The sequence below is a fragment of the Melopsittacus undulatus genome, chromosome 11 (assembly GCF_012275295.1).
Source record: "Melopsittacus undulatus isolate bMelUnd1 chromosome 11, bMelUnd1.mat.Z, whole genome shotgun sequence".
NCBI lineage: Eukaryota > Metazoa > Chordata > Aves > Psittaciformes > Psittaculidae > Melopsittacus > Melopsittacus undulatus.
In genome coordinates, this window is record NC_047537.1 from 15,208,822 (window position 1) to 15,226,889 (window position 18,068).

Sequence of the window (18,068 nt, forward strand, 5' to 3'; positions counted from 1 at the left end):
CGCGCTGGTACCCAGGGGCACGGCTGCAGTTTGGGTTTGTTGCATTTTTAATTGATATTTATTTATTTTATTTATTTTATTTTTTTTCTTTCCTGGGATCTAAATTTGGAGCGGATTCTTCCCCTGCTCTGAGCAGCTCCCGGAGCCTGGCTGGGGGAAGAGAGGGAGGCATCAGATGACATGACAAAGTAAGTCATGTCTCTCAATCGTTTCAATGCCACCCCCTCTCTCCCGGCCTCTGCCTTCCATTTTAATCACTGACAGGCCTTCAAGTATTATGGATATATATAATCTTTTTAATATCACTGACATTTTCCATAATGGAAAGCATCTCCTGGGTGCTGAGACATTCTGAAGGGGGAGCGTGGCTTCCTGCGATGCTCCTGCCACGCAGAGCTGGGACTCATCTTGCCCCCGGCACTGAAGGTCCTGCCTTGGGCAGCGGGGGGGGGGGGCACTGCCTCCTTGAGCTGTGTGAATCACATCAGAGTGTGCATGTAGTCCCATTCTCAGCTGCAGCATCCAAACCATCCTCCAGGTCACCCTGGAGCACATCCCAGCTCAGGCAGTGGGAGGCATTCTCAGATCCAGGCATTCCTCCATTCCCAAACCTCCCAGTTCAGCTGTGTCAGGCAGCCGAAGCAGCCAGCTTGCCCCTCTTCAGGCACTGATTTTATATGAACAAAGAGGGGGGGTCAACACCCAACGAGCTGCAGTGGAGCTGTACAGAAATAGGGCTTGCTTTGATAGACATCCCATGACATCACCACAGCCATAGAGCCCCATCCAGGCTCTAAAGCTGACTTCCCTCAGCTCTGGCCCAAGCCAACTGCTCATCCAGACCCCCTTTGCCATAGGGAAGCCTCTGGAAATGTGCCACCACCTTCTGCTTGCAGCATTTTCCTGCAATCCCCCTTCCCGGCTTCTCTGACAGTTATGGTGTCTTCAGGCCCTGCCTCACATGATGAGGTTGGTATGTTAACTCCCAAGGCCAGGAAGGTTGCTCACCTTGGTTATTTAGCAAACACAACACAAATTATTAACACTAATACAAATAATGCCTATGTTTGGGAGAGGAGAAGGAAGACACTGTGTGCCTGGCTGATAGGCATTGGCATTACTGGGGCTGGAGCATCCGTATATCCTTCTAAGCGTGGGGTCTACAGCTCTAAAGGCTCCTGCTCTAGAGGCAGGACTCAGATGTCATACCAGGCGTTTCTAAAGGTGCTGTGTGGTAGCCAGCTCTAATTCCACTGCAGTTCCAGTCATGTAACTTCACAAATCAATGCAAAAGGAGGGGAAAAAAAGGCATCTGGCTCAGAGAAAGCCACGACAGCAGCCAGAGAGCAGCGCAATGCTGACCCTGCATGTCCCTTCCTGTGTACTGCTCGTACCTTGGCCCTTGAGGACACCCTTGCCCAAGGCTCTAAGAGACACAGGCAACATTTATGGCTAAAAAATAAGGCTATTCACTGCATTTGGGTTTGTTCTCCTTGCAGAAGTGCTTATGCCACTCACTTGCCCTGTGCCACCAGGCTCCTCCCTTGGAAGGGAATGAAATAGCAGCACATTCTTCCATTGTATGTGACTGACATGAAACTCCCATCTACCTACCTGATTTTGTATTAGCAAATACCCCTGAGAACAGAGGTACACATGGAGCCTGGTTTCTACAGGCTGCACTGGAGGCACGGCTCTTGTGAAGGGGCTTTGCCATCATTGAAGGCAAAGCTACCACATTAAAGTATTCCTGCCTTTGAGACAATCACGTTGCCTCTATAACGTGCAGACTCCCTCTTGCCTAGAAACAGATGGCTTGAGCTGCTTGAGCTGGGCATATTCACAAGCTGATAATCATCTCCAGGGAGGCAGGAGCTATTGTCAGAGCCTGTGAGACACACCCCAACTCCAGGCCTTTTCCCTTCTCATGCTCAAAACGTTGCTGAAATTCTCACTACAGGAATGCTGAGCAGAGACATTCCCATTGTGGGTCTGTGCCCGCTAAAGCCAGAGGAGGCTCCTGGCTTCCACAAAGCCAAAGCGCTTCCCTGCTAACAGAAAGCATCCCAAAGCACGAGGAGCCCCACCTGGCCAGCAAAACCAAATGAGCTGTGCTTTGCCAGGAGGAACATCTCCTCTCCCCAGAGACAGCACACGAGCTGAAATGAGAAAGCAAAGGAGAACAGTTCTGCAGAAGGAACAGTTACTTCATGCGTGTCAGGGTAGAGGAGCACGTGCCTGAGGCTCACACACCGGGTGCAGTGACGTGCAGTTTGTAACAGCGATGCTCAGCACGGATACACATCTGCTGCCTCAGAACCACCAAGGTATCACAAACCTCAATTAATAATCTAACACTGATGTCATGTCTCTGCAGGGCCAAAGCCTTTCCGGGGAATGCTGTCCAGCTGCTTTAGCAGGAAGACGGTACTTTACTGGCATACGCCAGGTCTCTCGTGATGCCAGGTCAAGAGAGACCCTGCACCCAGCTCATCTGCCTTGGAAACCTGCTCTGAGCCAGGCCCAGCTGCAGTGTGTGTGACAGTTCAACCTGGTATGCTGCTACAAAAAGCTCCATTCCAGCTGTGATGCACAAGGAACCCTGGACAGAAAGCAGTGCTCAGCCCAGACACACACACAGACTGATGGAAGCAGGATGGGTGGCTCTAACTCAAGGCCTCACCATGCTCACGGTAGTTACAGTGTGGATTTTACCCATTTTCCATTCAGGAGTGATTAATCTCAGAAGGAAGCAAGCAAGAGCTGGCTCAGAATGAGGCATGGGTACCTTGAGCTGGATGGAAAGAGATGGCAAGATCAGCACAAGACGTAAACTCACGGGTGCCAAAGCAGGTAGGGTGGCACATCCCTTGGGACAGTGTGTTTTCCCAGGGATCCAGGATGCCTCAGAGAAGCCTAGGAATATGATCCAAAATAGAATGGATTTTTCTATGCCACTGTCCTGGCACTTGGGCTCATGAAAACAAGGGACACCTTCTGCTCACTCACCTGCTAACCAAGAGAGACCAAGAAAGCAAGCATAAGAGGCATTCGGTGTTGACTGGCACTTTTAAAGCCTTCTTCTTTAGCAGAAATGTCAGTATTTGCTAGTCCTAACGGCTTCTGAGCTGTGATATTTCTTGCCTTGTCTCTCCTTGGCAAGTGCTCATCTGCAGAAGTAACAGATGATCTAGCAATCGTCTCGCATCACAGCATGTCAGAAAGGAGGCAGCCCACTATCTGTAATCACTGCATCACCTCACAAAGAATCTCCACTTGATCTGTGTAAATGTGGTTATTTATTGGTTTAAAAGTCTCTAATTATTAAGGGCTTCACCCTCCCACTTGAGAGCATCTTGTTTCTTTAGCTCCTCAAAGAAAGAAACCATTTTGCTCACCATTGAATCCAGCAGCCCATAAACCTGCAGCAGAAATTAACAGGAGGTTAATTGCAGTGAACACACAGGGAGAAAGCCTGGTGATGAGACTGACAGACACAGAGATGGTGTCTCACACTGGAGCACATTAACGTATGGGCACGCACTCATAGAAGAGGCTGCCTGCTAACAGAGCTTAGCTCTAGTAATAACTTTTCTGGCTATGAAGTGTGTTTAACATTATCCGAGGTACAATTAATTCTGTTCATCCCTCAAGAGTCCACAAGCATGCTAAAGACATCCCAGATAGAAATCCCGCATGTGGCTATGGGATGGCTGGGTTTATGCTAGCAGGTTCCAGGCTGGAATAAAGGACATCTTACTTTGTGTTTCATACTCATCTTGCTACAGAATTATGGACATATGTTTGGTAGCTTTCCAAGTTGATGCTTACCCCTCCACCTAAGCTTCAATGTAAGCTGACAAGCAGAGAACAAAATCAAGACACAAGCTTTGGACACAGACTTACTTCAATATAAAGTTTTTCCTGGTATATCCCAAGCAAAACAGGGTCCATCTGCTCCCACGGAGGTTCAGCTCCCTCCATGGTCTGCGCTCCCCCTTTCATGTCCAGCAATGAAACGGAAGATTTAACCTTTTTATCATCTTTTCCTCTTAACTTTCTGCTGCTTGGACGTTCCTATTGAGGGACAGACACACAAAACACCCCAAGTGACACAGGTCAGAACACTTCAGCCTGTTGCAAGATGCACCTCCCCAAAGCAGAACCTCATCCACTGGGCTGATCACAGTCCCCAGCACTTAGGTTTCAACAGGCATCCCCACACACACCTCTTTCCCTGTCTTTGTTCTTCTTTTGCCTTCTCTGTCCTTCCCACCAAATAACCTCCTGTCCTCTCTCTTGCTGGTTATTCTGTCTCCTTTCACAGGTACCTTTATTTCCACTATAAAAGAAAGAATTTCAATTACTCAAAACCAACATTTGCACACCCAGGAGCCAAGCCCATAGCATACATGCAGTGGAAATATATTACTTTAACAATCTGCTTTCCTCTTTTTATTAATCTGACCTGTGTACAGCACTGAAAAACACCACTTTGAAGAGTACTTTGTTTAAATAACTACTTGTATCAGAACAAGCCTGTAAGGCAGCCTGGGGGTTTTCTGGGCTAGTCTGTGTGAAAACCATCTACATCTAGCTAAATTAAAAGGCTTATTTGTGTGGTGGGTTTTAACGGCATCAAACCACAGAACACAACTGGCATCACACAAATGCCTTTATTAATGATGCATTTTCTCATAGAAGCTGTGAGGGGAAACTGCTGAAATGGTCATTTCAGTGGAACTTCAGCACATGTTCTGGATTTGCAACAGTCCACAGACACAGGGTGCTGTGCTACAGCTACCATTTACCTGGCTCCTCTGAAGCTTTTATATAGGTGTCCTTCTCAGGCAAGCCAAGCAGGGATCTCAGCTTCATAGAGGCACCCACCAGAGCATCAATTGTTTCACGCCACAGCTGGAGACTGAGGGAAGTATCAGAATCAGAAAGGAGACAGCACAGCAATGGCCAGGGGTGAAGGCACCTTCCAGAGCTGCTCTGTCCAAGTAAGCCAGTAAAACAGCACCCACTGTCCAGAAATCCATCCAGAGGGATGCTCAATTACCTTCTTCATGTTACAGCCCTCCGAGATCTCTGAGGCTTGCAAATCAATGGGCTGCCATGGACCCATATGTATTACTGTGAAACTAGATCTGTGCGTTCGCTAGGCACATGTAAATCAGCATCAACTGCTCTGTGTTCACCAAGAGGAACCTGTATCCTTCTCATTTCAAAGGAAACAGAAGCTTGTTGGTATCTTTACAGTCTGAAAGGCTGAGCAAGGAGCAGAGACTCAATACAGTTATCTGAATGAAAGGGTAGAGAAAATTACCCATAGGTTTTATAAATACAGACTGGAACAACCTTGCCAGAAATAATCCTGTATACTCCCCAAAATTACATGAGTTTCATATTCTAAACTTATCTCCAGGGAACAAAAAAAAAAAAAAACATTTGGGTCCTAGACAGCTGCTAAAACTCAGCTATAAAAAACCAGAGTGTAAAGACAACTTCTAGACCTTGTATCATTATCTGCACTCTGAATCACAACGCTTGCAACACAGCTTGCTAAGGCTGTTGATCACACAGTGCATTGACAAGCTTTATCTTGCAGAGGTAACGCACCAGGTTTGATGCAAAAGGTCTGACTGAGTTGGCCTCTGTTGAACACACAGGTCCAGTGCTGCCTTATTGAGTTGGGCCAGCGCTGCTTCCCGCTGCTCTTCCATGGGGATTGACATTATAGCCTAATGTGAAAGAAAACACAGGGTGCGTGGAATGCTTCTCCTCAGCCTTCATTCCCAGCTTGTGGACCCTGGCTCTCTTCTTGGACACCAGTCTGAAACCAGGCTGCACTGGACACTTACACACCCAGATCTGGCTGGGGTTTGGCCAAGCTGCACAAGGCCCAAGGCCTGGGGAGCATTCCCAAACCCCCAGTTAGGTTGCAGTAAGCCCCTCTGCAACTTCATAGGTGTGCTGGAGAACACGGATTGTGGCCAGCCAGAAGACCCTGAAGTAAAGATTAGTTGTGAAAGCAGCAGAGAGATTTCCAAGAGACCACTCTATATAAAACCAGTGCTGACAGAACCCAAACCACTCTTGCTTTCATCTAGGGAGGTCTGTACTTTATCCACAGCCTGTTATGAGGGCTCCCTTAGTGCTCTGATGAATAGGAAGGAGTCTCCAAGGAGATGAGCCCTTGGGGAAGCCACAGGAGGCTGTAGAATTAGCCTACCCCCCGCATTCAGTCCTGGGATGACAGAAAGCTAATGGCAGAAGAGCTTAAAATATCTATTGCATTGTCTGGTTCTCTTTTCTTCTTCACACAACAGCCCTCAAAGCCTCTCTTGGGAATGTCTTTACAAGAGCACTGAGGGTGTGGGGAGCAGACCTGAAGTGCTTTTCTGCAACACACGCGGCAAATCACCCCTAACTCGGGGCGCATTGGAGGCAGAGCTTTGGGTGGGCTCACACTGCAACGTGCCTGGCTGTAGGGGAATGAAAACACCACCACTGTTCACTGCAGTATCAGGAACAGAGGCCACCACCTGCTTGAAGTCCTCTAAGGAAAGGTTCCATCCTGAAGGGGCTGGTTCTTTCTCCTCCACATCCAACATTTGACTCGGAGTTTGCTCGCATGAATTCCTCCAACCCAGGATCTCTATGATGCTGCTCTGAGCAGAGGGACCCTCTGCACCAGTCTCCTGGTACTGCCTGTCCTCCACACTGGTCTGGCCCAAGGGCACTTTCTCCTCAGTCATGTGCTGTCTCCACAGTTCATGCAGCTGTTTTACCACTTCGTACTGATAATGCAACTGTGATAAAGGGGAAAAAGGCAAACAGTGAAATGAGCTATGCCTTTCCTCTACACACCTGATTGTTAAAGCCGCCACAGCAGACAGTGCCAGCCTCCAAGGATGCAGCAGCCCCACTGGCCTTCCCTCCCTGCTATTTCAGTTGCATATCCCAGCAAACAGCAAAACATCACCTCGGGATTCTTCCGGTGGAACAACTCTTCCTCGGTGACATAGGCATCCACAGGAGATGGGGTGCGCTCCGGGGTCCGAATTCGGTCAAGAAGTTCCTTTATGTTCTCTTCTACTATAGCAGCACCTTCTCGAGCAGCCAGGTCACTCTGAGGCACCACAACCAGAACACGTGAGAGCACTGATATCACAGTGTATAACACATAATCCCATCCCCACTAAGTAACTAATAAACACATTACTAACAGAGCTTTAATTCTTCAAAGGGCCAATGTGAACAGTCTGGGAGATACAATCATGTCTTTATTAACAATATCAGGCTGCAGAGCTCTTCCTTCTTTCTCTTTTCAGCAAACCTGTCCAAGTATGTGCAGGTGCTCTGTAAATCAGCTCATTCTCAGCCCTAATTGCATAGCAATAAAAATACCATGTCATCCACTCCCACCCTTATCCTCTATTTGCATATGAAGTTCAAAGCTCACAGTCACCCAGTTACATGCTTGGTTACCTCCAGTTTCTCTCTGAGGTCAGCCAGTTTATCCTCAGACACAGCAATTCCCCAAAGGGTCACCTGCAGCACTGCTCCTGCTAATAACAGGGGATGTGTCCTGAATTCCCAGGCCTCGCTGAAAATGCCTACTCTCTCTGACTTGAAAATAAAGGAGAACTGCCTCGTCTCTCCAGGCAAAATTACACCTGAAATAAGAGAGAAAAATGCACTGGTCTGCAAGAAGCCACCTGGTTAATTTGACCCTTTTCCAACCCCACCCTGCGTGTCCTTATCTCAGTATGAGACTCTTTCCCCACAGCTTAGCTGGTTATCACATTTCATCCAGCTATTTTTCTCCTTCCAGATTTACTTCCAGTCACCACAGTACTGAACTGGTGGTACTTCCACTGCACGCTGCTTCTACAGCGAGCTCAGTGCTCTCTCCAGCAGATTATGCCCAGTTTTTCACCAGAAAATGATTTGCTTCTCAATATTCCACCCATTTACATTCAGAGCAGGGGCAATCTCCTTTCCTTTAAGGGATCCCATGAAAGGGATCTGCCTCACACACCTCTTTAGGTGTGAGTCAGCTCTGACACGCAGGGTGGCTTCCTAAGGAGAATCATCCAACAGGCTTGCTCTGCCATTAGTCAGACTCCACATCTCAGATAATTCCTGCATACGTGCTCTCTGGTCTCTGCACAAAGGTCTCTGAGATCAGCAGCTCCCATACCTGGTCTGGTATCAAAGTAAAAACACTGCATCCTCTTCCCCTTGCGTTCTCTGGAGGGAATCTTGTGGGGAAGCCTCATCCAGTTATACCAGATGGCAGCTGTGCCATTATTGCTCACTGTCAGGGGACTTTCAGCTTTTTCACCAGCCAAAGTCTCAAAGGTGAGCCGGGCAGCAATGCCAGTTAGATCCTACAATGAAGAGGGAAAACGCAAAGATAAGTTCTCTTCTTGCCTGAAGTCACACCACAAGTAAAGGGGTGAGCCTTGAACTTGTAAGACAGGTCCATTATACAGAGAAAGCCTGGGAATCTGAGCTTCACACCACAGACAGAGCAACCCCTTCTGCTTCTCCAGAGCAAACACAGGGATACTCTATTATGGTCAGAATGAATCCCCCATTCTCTGGCCCAGGGGGTGACACTCATTGTACAGCTGTGAGCTGGGAACTCGAGCAGGCTTAGTTTGATTAAGCAATAAGAAGTGCACAATTACCCTGTAAGTGCTGCAGTTGATCCAACGAGCAGGCTGGCCACAGAAAACTAGAGAGGGACCCAGTATGCCTTCTGGAGCTGCAAAGGAGTGGTCACTTAAGGAGTCACTGCTAAAGAAAACAAGAGCCACTGTTTTCACAGAGTGAAATTCACTTTCAGAGAGGGGAGAACCAGGGGTGATTCACAAGACCCTATAGGAAATCATTCCAACCAATGCTTTTCCACATATCTTTAGGGACAGAGCCCTGCAGATGGGGTAAACTCCAGCTACTTGTCATCATCAAGGAGGATCAGCCAGCCAGTATATTAAAGGATGATACCTGCCTAAGGAAGGCTGAGGGTATCTGACTGAATAAGGAGAGGCCCTTGGGTTGTGATAACAGATGGAGAGGACAGGGGGAAAAGGGCAAATTAATGATGGAAGTGGAAGGCTGGAAAAAGACAAGCAGATGGAGGTAATTTAGAACAGAATCCCCACTCTGCCTGATGCAAGCTCCCGAGCCACACAGAGAAGGCTGGAGGAAGGGACTAAAAACCCCCTCTGATTCTTGCTCCTTAGGCCCCAAAGCACAAAGAAACAGCTTGATTCCTAAGTCTGGTGATTATAATATTAGAATATGCCTTTTACTGTGCCCCAGTGGAGACTCCTCTCCATTTCAGGTAAGAACAGCTAAGGCTGCTGGTGCATACCTGGAATTCTTTATTTCTGCCATGAAGGAAAACTTACCTTAGGCTCTCATATGTCTCAGACTCTTGAGAAATGATGAGACATGGAATAGGCTCTGTTGAGACAGATGTGAAAGGCTGCCCTTTACCGATCACCTCCAGCCCATCCAGATCCTGGACATACAGACAAATGACCAACTCCTGATTTCTCTCTTTATAGAGGAGGGAAGTTAAAATACCAGACAAATGTACCATCTGAGCCAAGTAAAGTGAAGTGGAGATATCTTGCTCCTATGATGATAACCTAGAGCTATCCAACATATGTTCCAAAGACACAGGAAGGAACCAGTTCTGGCTCCCCCAAGGATCCTAGATGACTGCATTGCCCGCTACAAATGATGCATGGATGGGAGAAGTCTCCTTCACACACATTTCTTATCCCCAAAGCCAGATTTCAGGAAGTAAAAGGTGAGGTTTGCCCAGCTTTTAAGAGGAGGGGCTACCTGCCTGCAGGAGATGATTTCAGATGTGTGTCTTCCACATGGGAAGATGGGTACCTTTCCATGGGTAAAGGTGTCTTCCCTCTGCCCTAAGGCACTAAATCAACCTCCTACATCACTATTTGGTAAGTTTCTTCATTGCCCAGGTCTTGATAGCTGCATGCTGCTGGTTCAGGGTCCTATTCCAAGGCTCCTAGACCATTCCATGCAACAATTAGGGAGAGTCAACAACTCCTTCATGGCCCTTCAGAAATGTGGGAACTTCCAATAAAACTTCTGTGGGGATTATGGTTTAGATTCCTGATGCTTTTTCCAGATCAAGCTCTTGGCAATTTTATGTCACTTTATAGCATCTGAGAAGAGAGATGCAAAGAATGTACTTGCTCCTCCAGTCTTACCGGCTTATAGAAATCTAGCTCCTCTAGGATAGATTTTAGCTCCTGCCGCCGTTGTTTCAGGAAAAGACTCTCATCCCAGGTTAGATGGAAGGGAATCCTCTTTGGAGGCTTCAGGCCTGTGGAAATACCCATACAGGAGCTCACTGTCTACAGACCCACACACCTGCTCATTTCCCCCTCTGCCAAACATTGGTCTCATGGTGTTTTAAAGAGGAGAACCAACAGATGACTGGGAAGCACCATGTGCTGCACCTGTCAGAAGGAACAACTCTAATGTGAGCCTTGGTACTACCGTGAGTTACTGTTTCTGCTGATCCCTTCACACTTGTACCCCATTTCTATGGAACCACCACTCTGTGACGTTCCCTTACCTGTCTCCATCCGGACAGTGTGGGGTTTCCCCACGTGAGTGACTGGCTCTGGGTAGCCACGTTCGCTCTGAGTCAAGGTCATTGTCAGGCCCGTGAGTTCACTTCCAATACGCTCGGGCTGGCTCCAGAATTCGCTTCCTTTTCGGTAGCCCTAGGGAGGAAATCAGGGCTCCCACTGACACTTTGAGCTGTTCTCAGAGACCAGAAGCTAAGAAGAAGGGGTACAATTCTGCTTATGGGAACACTTCAAGTCTGTAAGTTATCACGTTCTGCAGAGCAAGCCAAAATTCCTATCAGGCTGCTGTCAAAGACAAAGGCACTTTCTCCTACCCAGTGCTATATGAAGGTTCAATGATATTAAAATAAAGCCTCACACAAACACAAGTTCTTTGATAGTGCTATAAATGTCAAATAAAACATTTTAACATAGGATACTCCCATAATCCTCCTGACCTACCCATACCCCTTTCTCCATGGCAACCACTAAAAATCGAGCTTTCTGTCCCTGGAACAGCATTTGTGGCACTTCCCCATTGCCGCTCCCCATGCACGACAGCCTTTGGTGAGAATCGTGAAATGGCACTTGCCCACATACAGCAGCTCGCAAGCAAGGAGCCAAGCACATCACCACTTTCCTCTGACCAGTATGTCATGTTCATGGCTTCAGTTTCGAAATCACTGAAAGCTCTACTTGCACACTGGGCTAAAGGACTTGGAGTGACTTTGATAAAGATCTAATGACAGGTCTTCAGGGATGTTACTCATACACCGTGTCTCAGCTGTGTCACAAGAACAGAGCAGTCGGGATGCAGATGAAGCAGGGCTCTCACCTTTCCAGGAAGCAGGGCAGGGAGAGTCCTGTCAATGAGGTCACGTTCTTCCTGGATTTGCCTGTAACCCTCTGAGACACTCATCAACAATTCATTCTCTGGCCTCTGAAGGACTTCTATAAAGAGGAAATACCAAATCACTGGTGCTGCACTTCTGGTCACACCCTTTACCACTGCTATGATTCACGTCTAACCCCCTTACACGGTCCCCCACTGTCCTTTTCCCAACTAGAACCACCAGCTCACCTCCCCACAGCACCCATGGCCGCCAGTATTAGCACCACAGTGAGCCCTGAGAACATGGAATTAGACTGCAACGGCAACAGGATTAAACCTGGCTGGCTATGACCATTACACTTTGTTGTGGTGCCATCAAACACCTCCATCTGCACATAGTATCACAGAATGAGGCCTCAGCTTTTCTCACCTCCTATATATTTCTCCTGCTTCTTCCTGATTGCCATATTATGATACCAGTTTTGGAGAGCTTTGTGCTCTTCTAGTGAGGTCTGATGAACCTTTTTCTTCTTCTCTCCTCCATGTTTCTCTTTTAAAGCTGCTGCAGTAACATCTGGATGAGAAACCTCAATAAGATCTGCTAACTGAAGAGAAAGGAAACACTAAATTAACCTCTGCACACACACAGGGACACCACAATGAGAATGGGAGAGGCAAGAAGAAAAGAACTCTTCAGACTGACAGTACTTTTACCTTATTATCTATGATTCTATGAGAGGAACAAAACCAGGGCATTGGGAACACACTAAGAAACAATGGAAGGATTTATCTGAGTCATTTGACTCGAGCAATGGTATTGCTGCAACAGCAGAAGCACATATGGAAGAGAAAGCCACCGTAATTCTTCCCTCCATGACCTCCTCCTGCACACAGCACTTCAAAACCTGCTGGTGCAGGCTGTCTGAAGGCAAAGCCCTCCCTGCAGAGCGTGACAAGGCTGGGAAAACCACACCTCAGGCCTGACCTGTTCCTGATAGGTGCTAGGGAGCAACGGAGGGTACAAGTGCCACAGAGCAGCACTTCTGGAGCTTTACAAACTAACCCGAGTGTTTCCTCTGGCCAAAGCTTCCGTCTTGAACTCCTGGAGGGTCCCCAAAATGTGATGAGGGAGAATCTTTTCACAGCCATCACCAAACTGTCCTGCTCCTACAACACACACAAAACCACCAACCCCAGAGCCGGGTCACCAGAGCTGGGCTCAACAAAACCAAACCCCTGAGGGTAAAATGTGAAGTTTGACTCTACCAGCAAATGTCAGTGGTCCTGTGGGCACCTCTGGGAAGGCAGGACAGGCCACAAGGAGCTGCGTCTCCTTTGTCTCTTTGGGCTGGTGCTTCCGAACAAAGTATTTCTTCCTGACTGAAGCTTTCCCAGCACCTTGGGGAGGACGCGGAGCATGAAGCTTCAGAAGAGAAACAGGCACAATGCAATCAGGTACATGCTACTCACCACCATCCCTTCTGATCCTTCTAGGATACACAGTTGTTCAGTGCAGGCTGTTCCTCCCCTAAGAGGCACGTTACCCAACTGTGGGGATACCAGCTTAGTTATTGGCTCATTCTTATAACTGGGGCAGTGAAGAGAGGCATTTTAAATCACTTTCCCAGCAGTTTTCTGCTGTCACTTGGTGTCAAGTGCTTCCACTCACATAGGCTGACCTCCGTTTTGGAAGGGATGCCATGATAGCTACTGAACAACTTCCATTATCTTTTTAGACCAGGAGGTTGGAACCATAACTGTGAAGACACAGATGACTTCTCTTCTGAAGAGGCTGTGTAAGGATCAATAATCCTCTACTTTTAGCAAGCAAACTGACAAGTTATAGAAAGCAGGACAAATGGAATGACAACTGAACACCAAGAGTGAGTTCTGCTTGAAGTGAATGGACTCCTGTTGAACCCACAGAACCAGTGTCAGGTAAGGGAGCTCTATCAATATTGATACATACCTTCTCCAGGTCCTCCACCTTAATGGCAAGCGCCTGGATGTCATCTTCTTGCAGACCACATGGAACAGGCTCCGGCTCTTCTGCAGTTGTTGAGGGGGGTGATTCATGTGTCTCTTCTTTCTTGTCTGAAAAAGAGATGAAGAAACCTCCTCTTCAGCCTCCCGAGGAAACAGCAGCTTCCTCTCTCAGCCCGGCCATCCATTGCTGAGCTCTGCTTAGTTCAGTGTATTTTGGGTTGGGGTTTTTAAGGTTGCACACTATCAAATTCAGCATCAGTTCGAACTGGAAAAACCAAACTCTGAGAAGCCACAAGGACCAAAGTGACCAGGACCAGGATTCGACTGCCTCACGCTTTATTATACCCATTACACACATACAGCCTTGTGCTTCCCGCAGGGAGAACAAATTCCTGCCGTTTCCCACCCGGGCTCCGGAGCACAATTCCAACAGCAAGACACGGATTTTCACAAGCTCTTAAATAGGAAAATAGCCCTTAAATACCAACTCCGAGCCGACCCCAGGGACAGGGGCCACCAGGCAGATCCTCAGCGGACACGAACCCACCGCAGGGTTATGTGCCCCCTTATCCTCATCCTGTATCTGTCGCAGCTCCTTTCCAGAAGGAAAGGCACGAGGATGACGAGGACGGGAGGGGAAGGCGCTGTTTGCGGTGGCGTCAACGCACGGCTCGGGAGCACCGGGGGTGCTGGGCCCGGTGCCTGCCCCGGGCCATGCCCAGGGGCGTCCCTTCGAGCCGTACCCTGTGAGCTGCTGGCCGGGGTCTCCCTCCGGGTCAGCCCAGGCCGGGGCCCCCCATGCTCAGCGAAGCTTCCCCGCCGTGCTCCGCGGCCGGGCGCCATGGCAACAACGCCGCTGCCCGCGGGCGCTGCGCAGGCGCAGGAGCCCCTCTCGCTTCGGTTTCTGCGCAGCCGCAGGCAGCGACCGCCGGTTACGGTCCAACCGCATCACCGCCAGGTACAGCACCGGGATCCTTCCGCCCGGGTCCCGGTGCAGGTCCTGGTGCGGCCGGGCCCCAGGCCCGCTGCAGCTGGCAGAGCAGGTCGGGCAGCAGCGAGTCCAGCACCGCCAGGCCCCGCGCCGTGCACCGCAGGCCGCTGCGGGAAAGCGTTGGTTGAGCCCCGGTACCGGAACGCCCCCCGCTCCGTCCCGGTACCCGCCGGTGCTCACCCGCCGTCCAGCACCATCCATCCCTGCTGCTGCTGCTGCTGCAGCGCCTGCCCCGGCGCCCCGAACACGGCCTCCAGGCTGAGGTGGGGGGAGAAGCGGCCCCAGCGCTGCACGACCGGGAGCAGGCGTTAGCACCGGGGTTAGCGCTGCGGGGACCCCCCCCGCCCCCCGGGCGGCTCCTCACTCACCTCGGGGGGGATGCCCTCGTCCGTCCGCAGCCCCAGGGCGAGCACCTCCTCCAGCCTGCGGGCACATGGGGAGATGCGGAGAGTGTAGCATGAAGGCAGTATGGGGACACACACCATGGTCCTGTACTCACTGCTCCAGCGGGCTCAGCATCACCCGCTTCCCGGTGCCGTGCCCCTGGCTCTGCACCGCCCGCATCCAGGCAATGGGCTCCGGCAGCTGGACACGGGCCTCCCGGCTGCAGCCACCCTCGCCCCGCGGTACAAACCGCCCGTGTGCCCCTGCAGCGGCAGAGAGGGGGCAGTGGAGCTTGGGGAGGCACACACAGCCATGTACAGCCCCAGTCACCCCTGCTTACCAGGCCCCACACCGAGGTACTGCTCAGCCCGCCAGTAGGAGAGGTTGTGGGTGCTGAGGGCGCCCTGTGGGAGAGCGTTGTATGGGGTGATGTGGCTGAGCCTGCTGCAGGGGTGGCACAGCATGGGGTGGGGGGGCAGCATGGACGGCACCCCACCTTCCTTGCAAAGTTGGAGACCTCATAGTGCCGGAAGCCAGCAGCCACCAGTGTGGTGCGCGCTGCCTGGTACATGTCAGCCAGGAGGTCCTGGGGGGGTGCAGGCAGGGCTCTCCCCCGGACCTGTGCTGCCAGCGCTGTGCCCCACTCCAGCGTCAGCTGGTACAGGGAGATGTGGTCATCGCAGAGCCCCAGTGCTGCCTCCAGCCCCTGGGTCCAAGCATCCAGGCTCTGCCGCGGCAGCCCAAAGATCAGGTCGATGGAGGTCCGGCCAGGGAACAGCCCCCGTGCTGCCTCCACGGCCGCCTGTGCCTCTGCTGCTGTGTGCTCCCGGCCCAGCAGCCGCAGCTCAGCATCGTCCAGTGACTGCAGAGAGAGCACAGTGGTAGTGGGGAGCACAGAGGGGCTGCAGGGGATGGGATGGGGAGAGCAGCTCTCACCTGTACGCCAATGGAGAGGCGGTTGACACCGGCTGCCTTGAAGCCAGCAAGGCGCTGTGTGGTGGTGGAGCTGGGGTTGGCTTCCAGCGTGACCTCGGCACCAGCAGGGAGATGGGCAGCCCCTGCCACAGCCTCCAGCACCGCTGCGATGGTGCCAGGGCTGGCCAGGCTGGGGGTGCCGCCACCGAAGAACACAGAGGTGATGCTGTAGGGCAGATAATGAGGAGGGGAGGCTGTGGGTGGGCAGTGAAGGGCTCTGTGTCCCCCCCCATTGTCCCCATGCACCCACCTCTTCACCTGGCTGAGCTGGAGCAGGGTGCGTGCCTCCTGCACCAGGCAGGCGCGCACGGCCGCCTCGTCCACCGTCGGCACCACGTACGTGTTGAAGCTGCAGTAGGAGCAGCGCTTGCGGCAGTAGGGCCACTGCGGGCATGGGTGCCATGGGATACCATGAAGAATGGCAGCACACTCACCCCAGGGCACCCCGCTTCGAGCACACAACCCATGGGGGGCCACCCTCCACATGCACAGCTCAGGGACACACACAGCATCCCCACCACTGCATGGCAAGGGAGCCCCATGTGTGCACCATGACACCTACAAGGACAGGGTGCCCTCCCACGTGTACACCCGCATATATACAAGCCCCAAGGTCCCATTTTCACCCCCCCAACACGTCCACGCATCGGAGTCCCACGTGTGCCCCCCACACGTGCAAGCTCCCGGGTCCCACATGCACCAACCTACGTGTGCAAACCCCGGGGTCCTTCCCCCCACCGCACCCCCCATGTGCAATGCCCGGTTCCCCGCTCACATGCACGTAGACCGAGGCTGCGGCGGGGGCAGCGGCTCCTGGGACCGGTTCCGAGGCAGGACCCGCTCCCGGTGCCCGTCCCGGGCCGGGCCGCACCGCAGCCGCCGCCGCCGCCGCCCGCCGCCAGCCCCGCGCCGCCATGGGCCCCGCAGCCCCGCCCCGGGGCGGGCACCGCGCTCGGCCGCCCCTCGGTGGGGACGGGAAGGGAACGGGGCCGAGCCCGGAGCGGAGGCGCAGCCGGCACCGGTGCTGCCCCGCACGCACGGTTCCAGCGGGGCTCTGGCACCCCGGGAGCTGCCCCCGTTCCTGCGGGGGATGTTCCGCATTTCTGTGCCTCTGATACAGGAGTAACCAATGTGCAGGGGGTAATGCAGAGAAAGTGAACAAGGGGGTTAAAAGGATTCCTTTGCTTAGACGGGGGTGTTGTCTCTTGTGAAGTACCTGACATACCGGGGCGTTGACTGCTGATAAGCCGGGGAAAGGCAGACTGGGCACCGACCAAACTCTAAGACCATGACAAAAGCGCAGATGTTTGGTCCTACTGATAAGCGGGGGAGAAGCAGACTGGGCGCCGACCAAATCTTAAGGCCATGTCTGAAGATTAAAAGGTGTAAAGTTTAAGAAGAGGAAGACTCATTTACTTCATCTTGAAGACCCCTATCCACAAGAGGAAGACTCATTTACTTCATCCTGAGACCCCTGCCCATGACCAGAAGGGGCACTGCGCAGGTGCAAAGGACCTTCTAGCTCATTATAATACGAAGCGGGGATAGATAATAAATATGTATAGGTGGATTGAGCAACCTCATGTCTATGTATACCTTAAGAGAATAAATGTAAAGGGAGAACAACCCTGAGGTGTGCATGCTTTGGAGGAGCTATCCCCATGCACCTCAGTGCTGAATGAAAGCATACCTACTTTACAACTTTAACAAGTTGTGGAGTCTATCCGCGCATCACCTCCACAAACCCAGTGCTGACGGTCCCAGACCTTATTTGCTCTGTTAATAGCCGTGCAGAAGCAAGAGCTGCTTGCGACAGTTCCTGTCTGGGGTATCCCACGCTTGATGTAACCCTCTCTGCCCAGTAAGAGCCCCAGCTCCAGCATTGTCTGAGCTGGCAGCCAGCACTATAAGAGCAGGAGCGGGTACAGGGAAGGGCAGGAGCCCCTGCACTGCCAGCCACAGCGATCGTCCCTTCCCCTCCTGTGAGTGTTTACAACCGGGGTTGCTTTGTCCTGGTGGGCTGGGATGGATGTGGACATCTCAAGAGGTGCCCTGGCTGCTGGGAGCAGAGCTCCTGCTGCTCTGCCTGGAGGAAGGGGCCTGCACTGCCCTTCTCTCCCCAGGAAACCTCTGTCTTTCCTTTTTTTGCTCTGCTTTCCCCTCAGTTGGCATCTCTTACCTTTCAAATGCATTGCTTAAGTTCTTATCTGTTCCATTTTCCCTTGATTATCTCAATAAAGACACCAGGCATCAGCTCTGCAAGAGT

General features: G+C 51.5%; 2 protein-coding genes and 1 long non-coding RNA gene across 4 annotated transcripts; 1 reads left to right on the top strand and 2 right to left on the bottom strand.

Moving 5' to 3' along the window:
• The first annotated feature begins 57 nt into the window (after window positions 1-57).
• On the top strand, window positions 58-3,773 carry LOC117436787 (uncharacterized). The gene is made up of 2 exons (XR_004550122.1): window positions 58-188; window positions 2,378-3,773. It is a non-coding gene; the product is annotated as an uncharacterized lncRNA (long non-coding RNA).
• MYCBPAP (MYCBP associated protein) lies at window positions 3,281-14,327 on the bottom strand. Of its 2 annotated transcripts, none has more exons than XM_034067483.1 (19): window positions 14,196-14,327; window positions 13,436-13,560; window positions 12,733-12,889; window positions 12,530-12,633; window positions 11,897-12,071; window positions 11,470-11,585; window positions 10,640-10,790; window positions 10,269-10,384; window positions 9,432-9,544; window positions 8,706-8,811; window positions 8,213-8,402; window positions 7,498-7,685; window positions 6,992-7,138; window positions 6,552-6,818; window positions 5,626-5,747; window positions 4,812-4,924; window positions 4,230-4,342; window positions 3,907-4,077; window positions 3,281-3,422 (listed from the first exon to the last, which is right to left on the bottom strand). In XM_034067483.1, exons 1-19 carry the CDS (start codon window positions 14,293-14,295, stop codon window positions 3,318-3,320), a joined length of 2,679 nt encoding a protein of 892 aa, XP_033923374.1. In that variant the 5' UTR covers window positions 14,296-14,327; the 3' UTR covers window positions 3,281-3,317. The 2 variants fall into 2 exon arrangements, with proteins under 2 accessions (XP_033923374.1, XP_033923373.1); XM_034067482.1 differs by having other exon boundaries at window positions 8,706-8,814.
• RSAD1 (radical S-adenosyl methionine domain containing 1) lies at window positions 13,767-16,718 on the bottom strand. The gene is made up of 9 exons (XM_034067765.1): window positions 16,578-16,718; window positions 16,053-16,186; window positions 15,764-15,968; window positions 15,324-15,689; window positions 15,168-15,231; window positions 14,943-15,090; window positions 14,812-14,866; window positions 14,624-14,730; window positions 13,767-14,550 (listed from the first exon to the last, which is right to left on the bottom strand). The coding sequence occupies exons 1-9, from the start codon at window positions 16,716-16,718 to the stop codon at window positions 14,385-14,387; spliced, it is 1,386 nt and encodes a 461-aa protein (XP_033923656.1). The 3' UTR covers window positions 13,767-14,384.
• Between the last annotated feature and the right edge of the window lie 1,350 nt (window positions 16,719-18,068).